The sequence below is a fragment of the Elephantulus edwardii genome, unplaced genomic scaffold (genome assembly GCF_000299155.1).
Source record: "Elephantulus edwardii isolate Elephantulus edwardi_28Jun2011 unplaced genomic scaffold, EleEdw1.0 scaffold00017, whole genome shotgun sequence".
NCBI classification, from domain to species: Eukaryota; Metazoa; Chordata; class Mammalia; order Macroscelidea; family Macroscelididae; genus Elephantulus; species Elephantulus edwardii.
Window position 1 is genome coordinate 11117141 of NW_006399767.1, and position 16077 is coordinate 11133217.

The 16077-nt window shown below is 32.0% G+C and overlaps 1 protein-coding gene across 1 annotated transcript in view; it reads right to left on the minus strand.

Annotated features, from left to right (window-relative positions):
- Nucleotides 1-14967, minus strand: part of RUNX2 (runt-related transcription factor 2) — a 277102-nt gene extending 262135 nt beyond the window's left edge. The window contains exons 1-2 of the mRNA XM_006881935.1: nucleotides 14830-14967; nucleotides 14503-14629 (exon numbers count right to left, since the gene is read on the minus strand). Coding sequence (XP_006881997.1) covers nucleotides 14503-14629; nucleotides 14830-14967 — 265 coding nt within the window. The remainder of the gene's footprint in view (nucleotides 1-14502; nucleotides 14630-14829) is intronic.
- Nucleotides 14968-16077: the final 1110 nt, after the last annotated feature.

The window sequence follows — 16077 nt, forward strand, 5'->3', positions numbered from 1 at the left end:
AGAGCAATGGTGTCTCTCTGGAGACTAAGGTGCGTTTGATACAGGCCATGGTCTTCACAGTCACTTGTTATGCATCAGAGAGTTGGACAGTGACCAAGAAGGATAGAAGGAGAATTGATGCCTTTGAGCTGTGGTGCTGGAGAAGAGTATTGAGAATACCATGGACTGCTAGGAAAACAAACCAATTCATCCTGGAAAGGGTTAAACCAGGTGGCTCCTTGGAGGCAAGGATTCTGAGGCTCTGTCTAACATACTTTGGACGTGTTGTGAGGAGAGACCGTTCCTTGGAGAAGGACATCATGCTTGGGAGGGTGGAGGGACAGCGCCGGAAGGGAAGGCCCGGTATGAGGTGGATTGATTCAGTGACTGGGATAATCGGAATGGGAGTGTGAGAGACAGTGCGATTGGCACAAGACAGCAGAGTTTAGGGCTGTTGTATATAGGGTCGCTATGAGTTGCAAGCGACTCTACGGCACATAACAACAACAACAACATTCACAGACTGTTTTTCCTGGGAATCTTGTTAAAATAGAAATTCTCATTGTAAAGGTTTGGAGAAGGGTCCTAAGATTTGAAATTTTTAAGAAGCTTCTTACTACTTATTCTGTTTATCTATGGACTACACTATGAGTAGTTTACTTAGATCCTTTGGATATTTGAGGATGACTATTTAAAACTGACATTATTTCGTCTGACCTAGTTTATCTTGTATATAACTTTTATAGATACTTTTACAGATGAGGAAGTTGAGACACATGGAGCTTAAATAACTTGCTCAAAGTTCAGGGTTGTCTATCCTATGCTATTTTTCTCATATCTCTGAGAGATACTGTCCTGTTTTGGAAATAATCTTCCTACTTAAAAAGAATTTCTAATTGGAGGAACTTCATTCCTGTATCATTTAGTGTGTGGGTTAAGTAGTGTGTGGGGGGACAAACCCCAACTCCTTTTCAACATTAGAACATATTATTAACTCATTCTTCCTGTTGTTGAGTCTGTTCTGATTCAGTAACCCCCATTGGGCTTCCAAGGCTGTGAATTTCACAGGAGACAGCTCCTTTTTACTCCTTCAGAGCTGTTGGTTGATTTGAATCACCAAAAGTGTATGATCTTTGAGTTAGCATTCCACCTTGCAGTATAAAAAGCAAAAGATACTTTGTAATTTGTAATTCTAGCTAACCCTAATTATTATTGAATTTTGAGTTCTTTCCTGTACATACCCTTATATAAAGATATATGTACTCACATACATTCTTATACATATATTCTTATATAAGATGAAAAAAATGAAATTTGTATCATATATAAGTGATGATATCCCTTTTTTCTTCAGTACGTGAAACTTATTGACAAAGACAGAACTCTTTCTACTTAAACCCCTTCCTGTTTTCCTCCTAATCATTAGTAATATCACTATTCTTTCCTAGAGTTTGTTCGGTTTTTCTGTACTTGATCAGTGACTACTGAATCACCAGGTGGTTCTCTCTGTTTATTCTGTCCTTCATTGGTTGACTATTTTGACTGCAGACATAACTCTTTGTCTCTCTCTCCTCACCATCCTTTTAAGTGGCTTCTGATGAAACAAATGTGACCACTTACAGAGTTTAAACTAAAGACAGTGCTTTATCTCACCCTATCAGGTTTTATTTCTAGCCGCATCTTTTTATACATTCTTGCCTCCTTTGGCAGCTAGGGTCCCAGAATCAGAGAACCTGTAATTACATCACAACCACTGAAGATTGTCAGCTTTATATTTGGTAGTGATTTTTGCAGATTTTGCCCATTTCATTGCTTGCTTTACTTCAGTTCTGTGCCTTCCTCCTGAAAGAGTTTTACTCTGCTAAGAAGGCAAACTCATTTTCCATCTTTTTCACTGAATCTTTGTAATTATAAATGGACATTTTTGTCGTTGTTGATTGCCCTCCAGTCAAGCTTGACTCATAGTGACTCCATGAACAAAAGACCGAATGCCTTTTTATAACTATAGTTGTTTCTCCAAGTTCATAGTTTCCATAGGCATGTGGTTTAGAAAGTGAATGCCACTCCTGCTTCCAGTAAGTGGACATAAAGATGTATAACTTCCTTTTCTAAAAGACAGGTGCCTAAGATTTTGTATTTGTGTTTATTTTTGTTTGATACACTATTTTAGTTCAGACTTGTTCAAGTTGTTGGTTTGTTCATTTAAACATGTATCAAATTAAATGCCATTGTTGAATGATTGGACATTTCTGTTGCTGTTTCTACATCTTCAAACACTCTCTTTTCAGTTCTTTGCTCCTCAAATAGTGTGTCATCACTTGTTGCCATTATCCATGGCTTCTGTGTCCATATAAAGTGAGAAATGGAGCCCCTTAGCTTTTTTCCTACTTTCTGCCAGGATTATGAGGTGGGCAGGGCAACTAGAACTCTTTTGTAACTTCTCCAAAACTTTTTTTCTTTATTGGAGAAAAGGTGGGAAAAAATGATAGTGAATAGTATATGTTAAAAGTTTACTCTCTAAAATCTTGTATGTTACCTATTTGGTCAATGAAGGAAAAAGTTGGCTTTGCTAATGGACTTTTGGAGATAGCAAAGATTTGTGTGAATAGGAATTTAAAAAAAATATAATTAGGAGTTGATTTAGAGATTAAGATTATCTTGTTTACTGAGCAGAAGTATGTGAGTATAGGTCTTTAAAAGTGGAACAGAGTCTGTGCTATAGGGACTGTTTCAGGTGAGTACAGGAGCTAGGATTTGACATTAGATCTGACTGATACCCAAGCCCATAGTGTAAACCAGTATTGCTTTATTTTTATCTACTAGGTTTGTAGATTCTTTGTGTTCATAGCAGTTTAATTTTTAACTCCTAAAGTGAGAAAAAAAAAGCTTATGGTATGCTATAGTCTTTAATTAAGATAATTTATTATAATTATTGCTTAAGAATTGTTTTTCACTCTCTCATTGCTTTTGAGTAGGAACTGACTCATAGCTGACTGTCCAGCAGGTTTTCAGATGCTGTGAATGGTGTGGAAAGAGATTGCTCATCTTTCTCCTGTGTAGTAGCTTGTGGATTTGAAAACACTTGCTTTGTGATGGCAGTGCACCAGTTTACCTACTAAGCTACTAGAGCTCCCTAAGAATTATCTACTACCTCAAAATTTCCATTCTCTAAAACCTTGTCCTTTGCTACACCCTTATTTTTTTTAAATTTTTATTTATTTTTTAAAATCAGCATCTATTTGACTTTCACTAAAGAGTTGTATGCTTTGGGATAACTTGAAAACTCAAAGATATTCTCCCTTTTTGTATTTTGTAACTTTTTAGAGCAATTAATGTTTTTTAGAACTAACATCTTTGTAGGTGAAATTTGAGGACTAGAAAATATTTTCACTACAATCATATGTAAGATAGTTACTAAGAGTTAGAAGACTTGTGTTAGAAGCCTAGTTCTTCAACTGTGTGACCTTGTGAAGATTTTAATACTTCATCCTTAGTGTTCTCACCTATGTTTATAAAGGAATTAATATAGTGGCTGGCACAGTAAATCCTCAAAAATAGTACATTTTCCTACTGTGTTTGCAGCTATAAAACACAATGTACTAAATTTGTTTAGCTTCAGAAGTAAAATATCAGGTTCATTTGATCATATACTCATGAGACTTTTCTGAGTTTCTCCTATGTGCTAGATGGTAGCATATAAGCCTGTATTTGTCCATAGGAGTAAAAAGGTAATTACTAAATAGTTCTTTAGACAATTCTTCTGGTAGTCAAAGACCTTTAATTCTTTATACAGAAAAACTCAAAAGCTAACAGAGGTTAGAAATATACAACTAAAAAGTTTTGTGTAAAAATTTGGGGACTTTGGTGGGCATTTTTCTTTTTCAGTATGTATGCTTTTAAAATTGCCAATTATTTTTAATGGAAAAATTTAAAAAAATTTTAATTTTTAAATTATCTTCATTTTATTGAATTTTCTATACTTGTGACTTTTTTCTTTATTAATATTAGTTGCTGGACATGTCACCATACACTAACGTCTTTATTAGGAGAAAAGGAAGGAAGGGAAGAAAGGAACTGATGTTTTAATTTTTATAAGTAAACTTGACAGTTGTTTAGTGGATAGGCAACATGGAAATTTATTTTAGAGATTTTTTCCTTTTATTTTTTTAGCATATTGTAAAGTTAATCTAATGGTCAGACTTGGTTAAATAACCTGATTTTTGTATATTTGTATCTCCCAAAGCTCCCACTCAGACCCATTACCCAGATAATTCTGTTCATTAGTCAGATTTAGACACCATTGGACTATATATATAACAAGTCCTGCTTAGCACTAAGAATTGTTTAATGCTCATTTACATATGGGTGAAATTTTTTTTTTTACATTATAGATCATATTCCTGATTTAAACATTTAATAGTATGCACTTCATACTGTACATTTATTTTTTTTAATTTTCTATTATCTCATTTTTATATTTGTGACACATTGCTTAGTACATGTCCCATACAGTTTTGATGATTCATGCTAGTATGCAAAGTGCCTAGGCTGTAAATTTAAGGAAGTTTGATTTTAGATACTGTCCTTAGCTACTGCACTTGTCTCACCTACTCCTGGATGTGCTTTAGAGAAATAGAGTGAATAGAAATTATTTTTATTTTACTTTAGCATAATCACATGCATTCTTGAATGTTTCAGGGAAAAAAAAAAACTGATGGCAAGATAAAAACTGCATACCCAGAACCGATCTTTATATATTATCTGGAATAAAAAGAATGATTCAAAAAAGATAGCAGTGGATTTTATTGTCTTCTGCCCAGTAATTGTTGCAGCTTAAGACATTTCAGTATTATTTGTCTCATTTAAATATGCTTAGTTGTTTCATTTACTGATAACTACCCGAAATCAATGCTGTGGTACCTATTATAAGTTTCTTAATATGAAATACAGTACATTCAGCTCCTAATTTAAATTCATTGATAATTGAAGTTATAAGTAGGGTCTCCAGTTTTACTGTACTTTTGTTTAATAATTTCAATATCGCTAAGATTTGCTAAGACTTTCCCTTTTCGAGATCTACATCTGGAAATGCTCAAAAGTTGCTTGCCTCTTTAGGAGACCAGTCTGCAGTGAAAGTATAGCTTCTTTAGAGGTGAGGTTTAACTTAACTAATGATGAAGCATAATGTGAGGAAGCATAATATTATGAATTATTATTTGGCAAGCGTAACTAATGCAGGCATTAGCTGCTGAAGCCATTTATAAAGTACCACTTGCAGAAAGCTAGAGAGATAGTATAACAGAACGTTCTCTGTAAATTCTTAGAATGTAAACTAGAGGACAGCTTAGTTTATTCAATAAGGGCTAAATTCTGTAAGTTGTAAGTTTGATATGTGTGTAGGTTCCATGATTAATGTGTAACTAGACTATGAAAGGAGTATTTAGAATCCTTTAAACATTTGTAGGTGTGACATCATTATCAAGTCAGGAGTTTTATTTCTTAAAGTTAAAATGTGTTAAAATGGACTTTTTTGTTTCTGCCTTTTTTTTTTTTTTTAAAAAAAAAAGACTTCTCCTTTCAGTGGTGCCAAAGTAATTTTCCCCAAATAGGAATACTTAGTGTTCAGTCAGTTGATAGTGTTTAAAATAATCAAAAATAAACCTGTAACAACTGAGGGTAGAGGAGTGCCTATATTTTGTTTTTGCCTTTTTTATTCATGGGCTTCTCAGAAGTGTATCATATTATAAATACATTCAAAATGTTTTGCTCTGAGGATATGTAGCATTCCTCTAAAGGTTAAATCAATAAAAATGATTTGGACACATTCCTCAGCAAGGCTAGAACAGGTAGTTCGTTGTTTTAGGTACCCTTGAGTTTCTGGAGCAGATCATTATGGCGCAGCAAAAGAACTTACTAAAAGTTACTTTCTATGTGTAGATGCATCAGCTTAAAAAAAGTAACATTTTCTGGCCTTTTAGAAATGAGTCTTTCTAAAGTAGTCTTGTGTATACATTGGTTTAATAACTTTTATACTCAGCTAAAGTTTTGAACCTTTTTTCTCCGAATACTGAAGATATACATCTTAATTGATAAGGAACAGGTATGTACAGAACAAAAGGCAAGGGGGCAGGCCTTTCCAACCAGTTTAAAAGAAATGGTTTTACTATTAAGGAAAGTGTCACTCTTTGATTGCAAGATTAGGAGTTACCTGTGATTCTTTTCATGCTTGCCAGTATAGGAGAAAATTCTGTAGTTACTGGGATGCTGTTCTGTTGATTTTAGTAGTCCAAAAGGCAAGCTGCAATTTGAATGTTTATTTTATAAAGCATTTTTCTGTGCTCAAATGTGCCTTCTCAGAATGTTGTTGCTAGGTAGAGTTCAGTTTTGTGCATTTATTTGCTGTTGTTTACTTCATATTTTTTTAATGTGATAGTTTTAAGTTCATGTGTAATTTTCACATCATGTTGTTTTCACAGCTATTTTTCCAAAAATAACTGTCAGCTTAGAATAATGAGTAGATGATTTTTCTTAAAAGTTCTGTGAAACAGCAGTGAAGGGCTTAGGTATTTTTGGATTATGGCAGCAGAGTGAGTTGACTGAATTTGTCTGAATAAGATTTAAGCTAAAGTAGGACTTTTATTAGTTACATATACTAATATAGCTTCATTAGAAAATAATTTTGTACATATATATAATTATGTTCTAAAGAAATACTTTATTAAAATATTTTGTTTTTGTTGGAACACATGATTTTATTTCTAAGCGGGGGGGAATAGAGTTATTTAGCAATAAAATAGTTTAGCAACTAAAGCAATTTATTAAAAAAACAAAATTATTTTTAATGTATCCATTGTGTTTTGATATTTAGCATTACATTAAGAGAATGAAACTGAGATTTAAACTAAACTTACTAATTAGCATATGATTCTAAATTTTCCTTCTTTAGACTTGTGAATGATAACCTAAAAATACTTTCCTGTGTTTTCTCTAGTCATATTGGTACATGAAAATATTCTGCATATATGCTTATGAATATTTAAAGGAATATATTGTTAAAGTAATAAATTGTTATTACTGAAAAAAGTGAAATTGTTCAGACAATAGTGATTGTATGTAACAAAGTTTCTTTAAAATGAAGTGAATTCTAGTGGCAAAAAGTTTGAAAACTTTCATTTTCATTCAAAATTAAGAAGACAGTGTATGTATATATGTTTAGTTTTAATGACTTGGAGGATGTACAAAACTCCAAAACACTAGAGTTTATAGTAATAAGGAAAAGAGAAGCTTATACTATGGAGAAAAGGCAGATTAAATGATTAAAGATTTGATTATATTGTTTTATGTTTACATTGTCTTTGTAAATGATATAGTTTTATTGATTACCTTCTTAAATAGATTAATTTCTGTATTGAACTTTAAAGAGCAGTAGGAGTGTGTGTGTGTGTGTGTGTGTGCGTGCGCGCGCAAAAGCTAAATTACCTATGATCTTTATCAGTTTTTACTAAAAGGTAACAATTAACTCTTTCAGATTACTTTTTATAACCAGTTACCTTACTTAAGGATGCTCCTGTCTTGATGGAAGGTCTCTCTCCTATACACAGTTTCTTATAATATCTTATTGTATTGAATTAAGTGTTTAACTACTGAAAATGACATGCTTGTATACTTTTATACTTAGCAGTTTTCTGGGAAATTGTAGTTGATATAATGTATAACTCATTAGCGTAACTTTTTGTCTGTTATGATGTGATGTTGCAGGTATATGCTGTTTAAGTATATGTAGTAAAATGATAGTTTACTTTTCCTCGAAAATATTTTCAAAGCAAGCTTTGTTTGCACTGTAATAAGATTATTTCTGACTAAAGGAATATGCAATCTGAACTTGGGGATAGTTACATATTTTCTGGTATCAAGTTACAGTTCCAATGATAGAATAAAAGTAATGGATTAAAATGTTCATTATAATATATAACATTTTATTAAATAGTAAAATGAAATGTATATGTCTGAATTTCTTAGTTTAAATAGTTTTTATTCACTTGTAGAAAGAATGATACATTGCCACTTACAGATTATTCTGGAAATACTAAATGTTTTAAGTTGAGAAGTAAAGATTTAAAAATATAATAATTATACTGGAAACAAAATAATCATACTAAAATTCAAGATGCTTACTTTAAGTTTATTCCCTGTTTACATGAGCAATGGTATGTTTAGGTATCAACTGGAGATAGTCTTTCAAATATCCGTTATAGCATCTGATAGTAAATCTGATAGTAAATTAATTACATTTATATTTGCCTTTGTAAACTGTAATTGTTTATCTCCTCTGATGTTAATTTTTAATTAACCCTACATAAGTTTATAATTAGGAAATAATACCCTTGGCTTTTGCTAGTATTTGATTATTTTATCTTGAATATCCTAGAGAATGCCTGAACTCTATTTAATGGTTGTATAAATTAGCATTTCTGTTAGTGTATATATAGAATAATTGATTATCCTTTACAAAAGAGCTACCAGCTGTCCCTTAGTTAATTTACATTTTCTCTCTGGTTTGCAATCCTTAAACCAAGTTCTGTACTCACTGATAAGTATGTATGTACCCCCCATCCGAACATGCATATGTATATGCATTGTATAAAGATTTTAATCTACATGGAGAAGTGAAAAGAAATTTAAGTTGAATATATGTGATAAGTATAAAATGGTTTGTGTGTCCATGTAATGTTTTATGAAATACCACAGTCATTATTGTTTTGCAAAGAAAAACTAATGTTTTTAAAATGTTAATGATGATTGTTATTGCAGTTTGACTAGTTTCTTTCCTTTTCACCGAATCATGAAACGTGTTTAGTTGTAAGATATCTAACTATCAGGAATATATAAAAGTTGTTGCACCCGCAGTTCATAAAAGTTTTTGGGAACTCATAATTGTACATTTAAATTCTTTAATTTTTAACTTAGTCTTTTATGTAAGTGTATTTTTATACTTGATGATGTGATAATCCCAGTAGAGACCATTGATGTAAAAATACCTAAACTAATTGAAAAATCAAGTAAAATTACTTTGATTTTGTGATTAAAAAATTATTTTGCATGAGATGTACGTTATACTTAATTATGTATAGTTTTTAAAAAGATGACAATACAGCTAGTGTAGATAACAATTTGTCAAAATCTTAAATAAATTTATCAGTTAGTAATTTTAAAATTAAAATCCCATTCACTTAGCTTATCTATATGCTACAGAATTTCTTGTTTTGTGCACTACTAATTTTAAAGAGGAAAATTTAAATAATGGTAAATTAACATGTATTATCTTTTTGTAAGAGCTCCAGTCATACTTGATTTTTATCCTTGGCTAAATAAATACATTGGATGCCGGAGTTTTGACTTTTACATGAATATGGAGCATGCCAATGAAATATATTTTTTAAAAAGTCTTAAAATTTTTCTTCTAAATATAGCAGTATTAAAAAAAATACTGGTAGTGTTAAATGCTTATTCAACACTTATCCTTTAGAAGATTCTTTAATCCTACAGCTTGTCTTACTTGAGAATTTTTATCTCCTGTTAAATGATAAAGTTTCTGTTTGTAGAAGTAGACATACTCACTTTTCATAAAATGTTTTAGGTTTACACTATTGTTCAGCAATAACAAAAACACTTCAAGTGATCCTACTCCAAATCCTGATTTATATCCTTAGTAAACAGTGTAAACTCAAACCAACCTCATTGCCACCAAGACAGTTGTAACTCATTGTTACCTTACAGGGCAAAATAGAATTGCTTCAGAGGATTTCTAAGGCTTTATGAGAGCAAACACTTCATCTTCATCCTGCTGATTAGCTAGTGGGCCTTAAATCACCTTCTTGTTACAGCCAGTTGTTTTATTCACTTTACCACCAGAGTAGTAAGTAGCATAAAGGGGAGAACATTTACAAGAATTTATGTGAGTAGCATAAGGGGAAGAAAATTTCCAAGAATTTGACATCAGGTAAAGATATACAATAGCATATTTACTCTCAATTACAATACAGGTCTTAACCAGTGAACTAGAAATGTATGGTCTGTTTTATGTGTGTTTGCTCTTGAATGGACGAAAGCTTGTGGTCAACTCTGGTTAATATAGTAAGGAAATACCCTTTGAATAAGTTATAGAATTTCCTGGTTATATTTTAAGTTTAACACATTAGTCAAAATACATATGAAATAATTCTGGCTGACTGCATTCCATAATCTTTGGAAATGGTAGTATGTGTATGGAATTACAGATTTTCATTGTATGAGACCTCCTTTTCTCAAGATTTTTGTTAAGATATAAAATTTTACAGACATGAATATTTTAGACAGTCAACTTAGCATATTTTCCATTTAAAAAAAATAAGACATTTATTGCTAATATTGGTGTTTATTTAATGACAAATTTTTGTTGAGGGAGGGCACAGTGTTTTCAGTGGTTGAATTTCTTGGTATAGGAAGAAAAACAGTGCATTAAAGTTACCTCTTAGGGTGGGTCTGCTTAAATTAGCATTGGTTTTGCTAATTAGACTATAAGAAATAGTTTTACTCTGTCATCTTTATCATTTTTGTATTGCTAGGAAAAGATTTTTCTTATCATGAATTAATATTTGACTATATGTATAGTTTTTAAAAGACTGCAGAGGGCTGTTCCATTTAACCTGTTTTGGTCCCCCCCCCCCATACACACAGGGTAAATTGTAATGATAGATTTATTAGAACGTTATATCCTCAAAGGATGGGCCTTCCTCCTGGAAAGGAGATAAGGAGAAAAGGCCTCCCATTGAATCTTTTATTTAAAAATATTTCTAAAAGCTTTCACTAGATTAAGCATTTGCAATCTTAATGCTTTTAAAAAGTTTTTATATTACTTTATTAGAGTTGTTACATCTTAGTATCTTCTAACAAAAGTTATGGAGGGTTATTTGTATACTTTGGAGAGAGGACTTTAAGATGGAACCCTGTTTAGCCATTAAGGGTGCATCATTAATCATAGGAAATGCAAAAATAAATAATCCAGTCCCATCGGATTTTTTTGTATGAATACTTACCTTTTCCTTTTTTTTTTTTGTATATACAGTCGAGGTGTTTAGGTAACCCTTAACCTTTTGCTTCAACAAAGAAGTACAGTATAAAAATATTACCACAATTTTCATGTGAGCAGCTTTAGGGGTGTGTGTGAGAGTTACTCTTGAGATGAATGTTGATTGGGGGAAAAAGTTGTGATACAGAATCTCTTAACTCAACCCCTATACAATACTTCAGGACCACCAGTATATAAAATTGAAAGCACATGAGTTTTGAAGCACTAGAAAAGGTTTGTAATTGATTAGCGCTGCTTGGAAGTATTGAAGTACAGTGAGTTTTGATTTGTGAATGGTTCTATTGAATAAAGATTAATCCTGTGTGTTTGATAAAGTCTTAGTGCCTTCAATGAGTTAGTTTTTTTCTCTCCTCTGCAGTTTATTTAACCATCAAATATTTCAGTGTTCTTTTAACAAACTGGAACATTTCTATCTTACTGGATTTAACTTTCACATGACTGATTTAAACTAGTCAGACTATCAGTGATTAGCTTGAAGGGTGTAATTGAAAAGAGTAATTTTTGTCCATTTTAAAGAGCTCTAACATGTCTTAATGCAGTGATGTATATTTCATGCCTTCCTTGTGATTTAAAGAGTTTTAGGAGGTTCACACAGACTAACAAGGTTTTATCTTTATATGCTTTCTTCAAAAATTTTACACGTATTAAAAAATGAAATCTTTAGCAATTTTCTTATAAAATTGGAATGATTATAAATAGTACAGATTTTTGAGAAGTGCATTGATTGATAGTGCTAACCTTTAATATATTAAAGTGGCCTTTGCAGTATGCTCTTGACTTTTAAATTTTTTTCCTTGAACTTTGGAATCTAACACCCTTACCCTAGAATACTTTATCACTATTAAATCTTAATGGTATGAAGTTGATATTATTAATATGGACATCAGTCTTAGAAATCAGTATTCATGCATATTTTTAGTTACTTTGATCAGTTACAAAGTTTTTATGTAGCAGAATTCCAGGAGTCAACATAAAGCAACATATAGCAAGTTTTATTTATAATAAATGATTAATTTTGATGGTACAGGTCATGAAAATTTTTGATTTATTCAAAGGAAATGGTATTCTGAAGGAGCAAGGACACTGAGAATTAGTCTTTCTTCCTCTCTCTCTTTCCATTATATTTCAGGAGAAGCATTTGATCGACACATGCTTTGTCCCTCACCCACGAAAAACCTAGACTTCTTTTTAACTGTTTCACAGAATTGGAGCACATATATTTGAGAGCTCACTGCTGATAGTTATTATCATCTTCTAAGAATTTATAACCTGAAGTGAAGTTTTTAGCTGTCAAATAGGTTATAGATTTGGGAAATATTTACAAATATGATGATCACCTATACAAAATATCTATTACCCATCAATTCAGTTTCGTGGATTCATGTTAAGTTTTCTCTCCTGGCTCTTAAGGCACTGTGGTGGCCAAGGAGTGAGTAAAAAAACCACTTTTTTCAGAAGAAAGTTTCATTTTAGTGTTTAATAAAAAGTATAGTATGTAGTTGAAGATGATCTTAATCTATCAAATTCTCTGCTATACCTTGTTTAGAAACTTGGCCTAGAAATTATTATTCAGAATTTGAGGGAAATAAAAGATACTTAATATGATAAAGTAAGAACATTTTAACTTTTTTTTTTACCATTTAACATTTTTTTGTTTATCTTAATAGTTTTACTGTCAATATTGAGATATTCTCTCATACTTCTGTTTGTCCCAATCTGATTAGAAAAAAAATTTCTACACACACACAGAGTGAAGTACTATTGTTGAAGAGTAAATGAACTGCTAGGTATTTCTCTTTTACATTATGTCTCTAAATAACAATTTAAACTATTTTCCTCCCATTTTACCTTGTGGAAGTCAGAGCAAGAGTTCCTGTGTAAAGGCTGTAATTTTAATTTGGGGTATAATACAGTGTAGTTGTATTTATGTTCTCCTTCCTTAATACAGAACCTTTTAGATTAATGATTAAAACCCTCTATTACATTACAAAACTGTGCTATTACATACATTATAATGAGAGGTCCACATACAGCTATTGAAGGAGTCACCACAGCAACTTTACTTTTTTTTATTTTGGTGAAATACAAAGTGTGTTTCCTCACACTTTAAGGAAAACCCTTTTCTTTCCTTCAGGTTTAATTTTTTTTTCTCTTTGACTTAAACTAAATCTGATCCTCAAGTAGTAGCCAGTTAAAATGTGTGAAGTAGGAGGAGTAAAGAAACTCCAGTCATTAGTTCTAAGTTACAAAGCAGTGTTAATATTGATATACACAGCAAAAGAACTTATTCTAAAGATTAAAAGTTTAAAACTTGCCTTATAGTTGGAACATGTTGGACATCATAAAGAAAATCTTGTAAGTTTTTACACTTTGATTATAATACAGGAGCAGCTGATGAATGTTAGTTTATATATCTGTATTGACACTGACTTGAAATTAAATATTAAGAAACTAGAATTAAGTACATTTTCTTTTCAAATCCAGCTTGATTTAATAGATATGGCTCTTAAATCATACGGAATATCCTTATGGAACTTTATTTGTCCTGAGACTAAATGATACTCATTTTGGTAGATTGAAGAATATGATTAAAAGCATCTTAGACATTTCAGTGTTGCTGTGTGTTTATAACAAGTCTGTACATAAGGATATAGTGTCTAGGTGTAAAAAAATAAAATGATATAGGGAATAACATTGCATGCAAGTTTTTAAAGACTTCTGTGAATTTTTTAGTATGTAAAGATCTTTTTTAAATGACTGTTTTATACATGTACTTTTATTTCAGTGGAATATATGCTCCAATTTTACCAAGCTGTTTAGAAACAGACTTGTGCAGATATTTTATAAAGCAGTTTAAAATTATAAATAGCTTTCTTTTAGTTGAGCTGGTTCAAATGTTAACTGTACTGTAGGTTTATTTCTGTTTTGCATGGTAGAGCATACATAATGTTGGGATAATTCTGAGGTCTGTTATTTTGTAAAATTGCTTCCTTTTTGAAGTTTTCTCAAATATTGGGTGCCGCTGGAGTTGATAATTAATACTTTGATTAACTTACTGTCTCATTTTATCCAGAGAAGGTTAAACAGAAGTCTAAGCTGTCTCTTTATACTATGTTAACATTCTCATTTTTCTAACTTTAGAAAACTTTTCTATTAAAGCAGGCTGTTTTATTTTTACACATTTCAAGTCATTACTCTGAGAATTAGGCAAGTGGCAATTGCCAAATGCGAATATGCATAGCATTCTCATCTTTCAATATTTTACTGCAACAGTACAGCATTAGTATGCCCTTTCATGCACTGTTATCTTGAAGCACTAGCAGTTCATCCAAGACACATACTTTTATGTTTAACAGGTTCATCTCTTAGAGTAATTTAAAATATATAACACTTACCCCAAAAGAAGTTTTGCTGACATGGTGTCACTGTGCTGAAGAGGCTGTTTGATGCCATAGTCCCTCCTTTTATTTTTTTCAGATAGAACTTGTACCCTCTGTTGTAAATACTGCTTGCAGCCTTAAACTGAAAATACAAACCATACCCAAACCTTGTTTTAGTTTTACAGTATGCCTGGAGTACATAGACTTTCTATTTATTTTTTTCTGTCACAAAATTATGTAGCTGGTAACATGTGAAAAGCAGGGAAACAAAACAAAAAGAGAATGAGCAAATATTTGAAGGACCTACTATTACTGCATAGACTGTGGTTAGAGAGCACTCACTGACTCTGTTGGTCTCGGTGGCTGGTAGTGACCTGCGGAGATTAACCATTTAAAAACCAGAGACTTCTTGCTGTCCTCCTGGAGAAAGTTTGCACCGCACTTGTGGTTCTGTGGTTGTTTGTGAGGCGAATGAAGCATTCACACAATCCAAAAAAGCAAAAGCTTTAAAACTCCTTTTTTTTGCAAGCACTATTACTGGAGAGACAGAATCATGTGGTTTGTGACCTCACAGTACTCAAAGTAAAGTGGGACTGCCTACCACTGTGGCTTTTTCTCCTTTGCTTTTGCTCTTACTCTTGCTCTGTCTCTCTCTCCCTCTCCCTCTCTCTGACAAAAGGCTTGTGGTAAGGCCCTTCCTGGCATCCAGAAGGATATAGCTTTTTAATTTTTTTGTGACTCATAAGGATTTGGAAAGAATACAAATGCTGCAGGAGCCCAAACTCCTGTAAGGTTAAGCATTTGTAGAGTAGAACTCAGTTCTTTCCTTCTTATCCCTCCTGATACCTCTCCCCTCCTTTTGCCTCCTCCTTTTAGTTCTTTATTGTGTCTGTGGAAAAGTGAGCAAAATTGGCTCAAGTAACTGTGTGAAATTCTGAACAACAGTGATGATTTACAGTAATTTACATCTTTGGATTGTATCACATTCTGGGGTCTGCTTTATATTTGCTGGGTGGCTGGATTCCTTCTGTTTTTCTTTTTCTTCTTAAACTTGTGAATCTGTAACTCATTGGATAAAAAAAAGTTTACCTTTCTGAAGGTCTGATTGCAAACTGCTTGCTGGACTGGGTTGAGACTGGCTGTCATGAAAGTGTTAGTCTGGAGATTCCTTTACAAATATTAAATCATGTTTGTATAGTTTATGGGATATCAATATTAGATGACAGCCTCTGTAATAAAGATTAAATGTAAAACATACTTTCATGTCATGACCAGTCTTAGGGTCTTATAAAAATGAAGGGCAAAAATTGTAGTATATTTTATTGACCAAGTCTAAGTTTTCTTTATACTTGAAGTATAATTTTGTCTTTTAAGGAAATATGTTCTTTTTGTATAATTATTTGGTTTATTTGGCCATTAATTTTAAGTCTTTGATAATATTTCTTTACATAAAGTGAAATTCTTATGTTGTAACTTCACTATTCAGTATTAGACCTTATAAACTCAGGATGGAGTGGGTTAACAGAAGCTGTATTTTTTTGTTTATAATGGAAGCTTTGAAATAAATTACAAAATGCTGTGTGTAGTGAG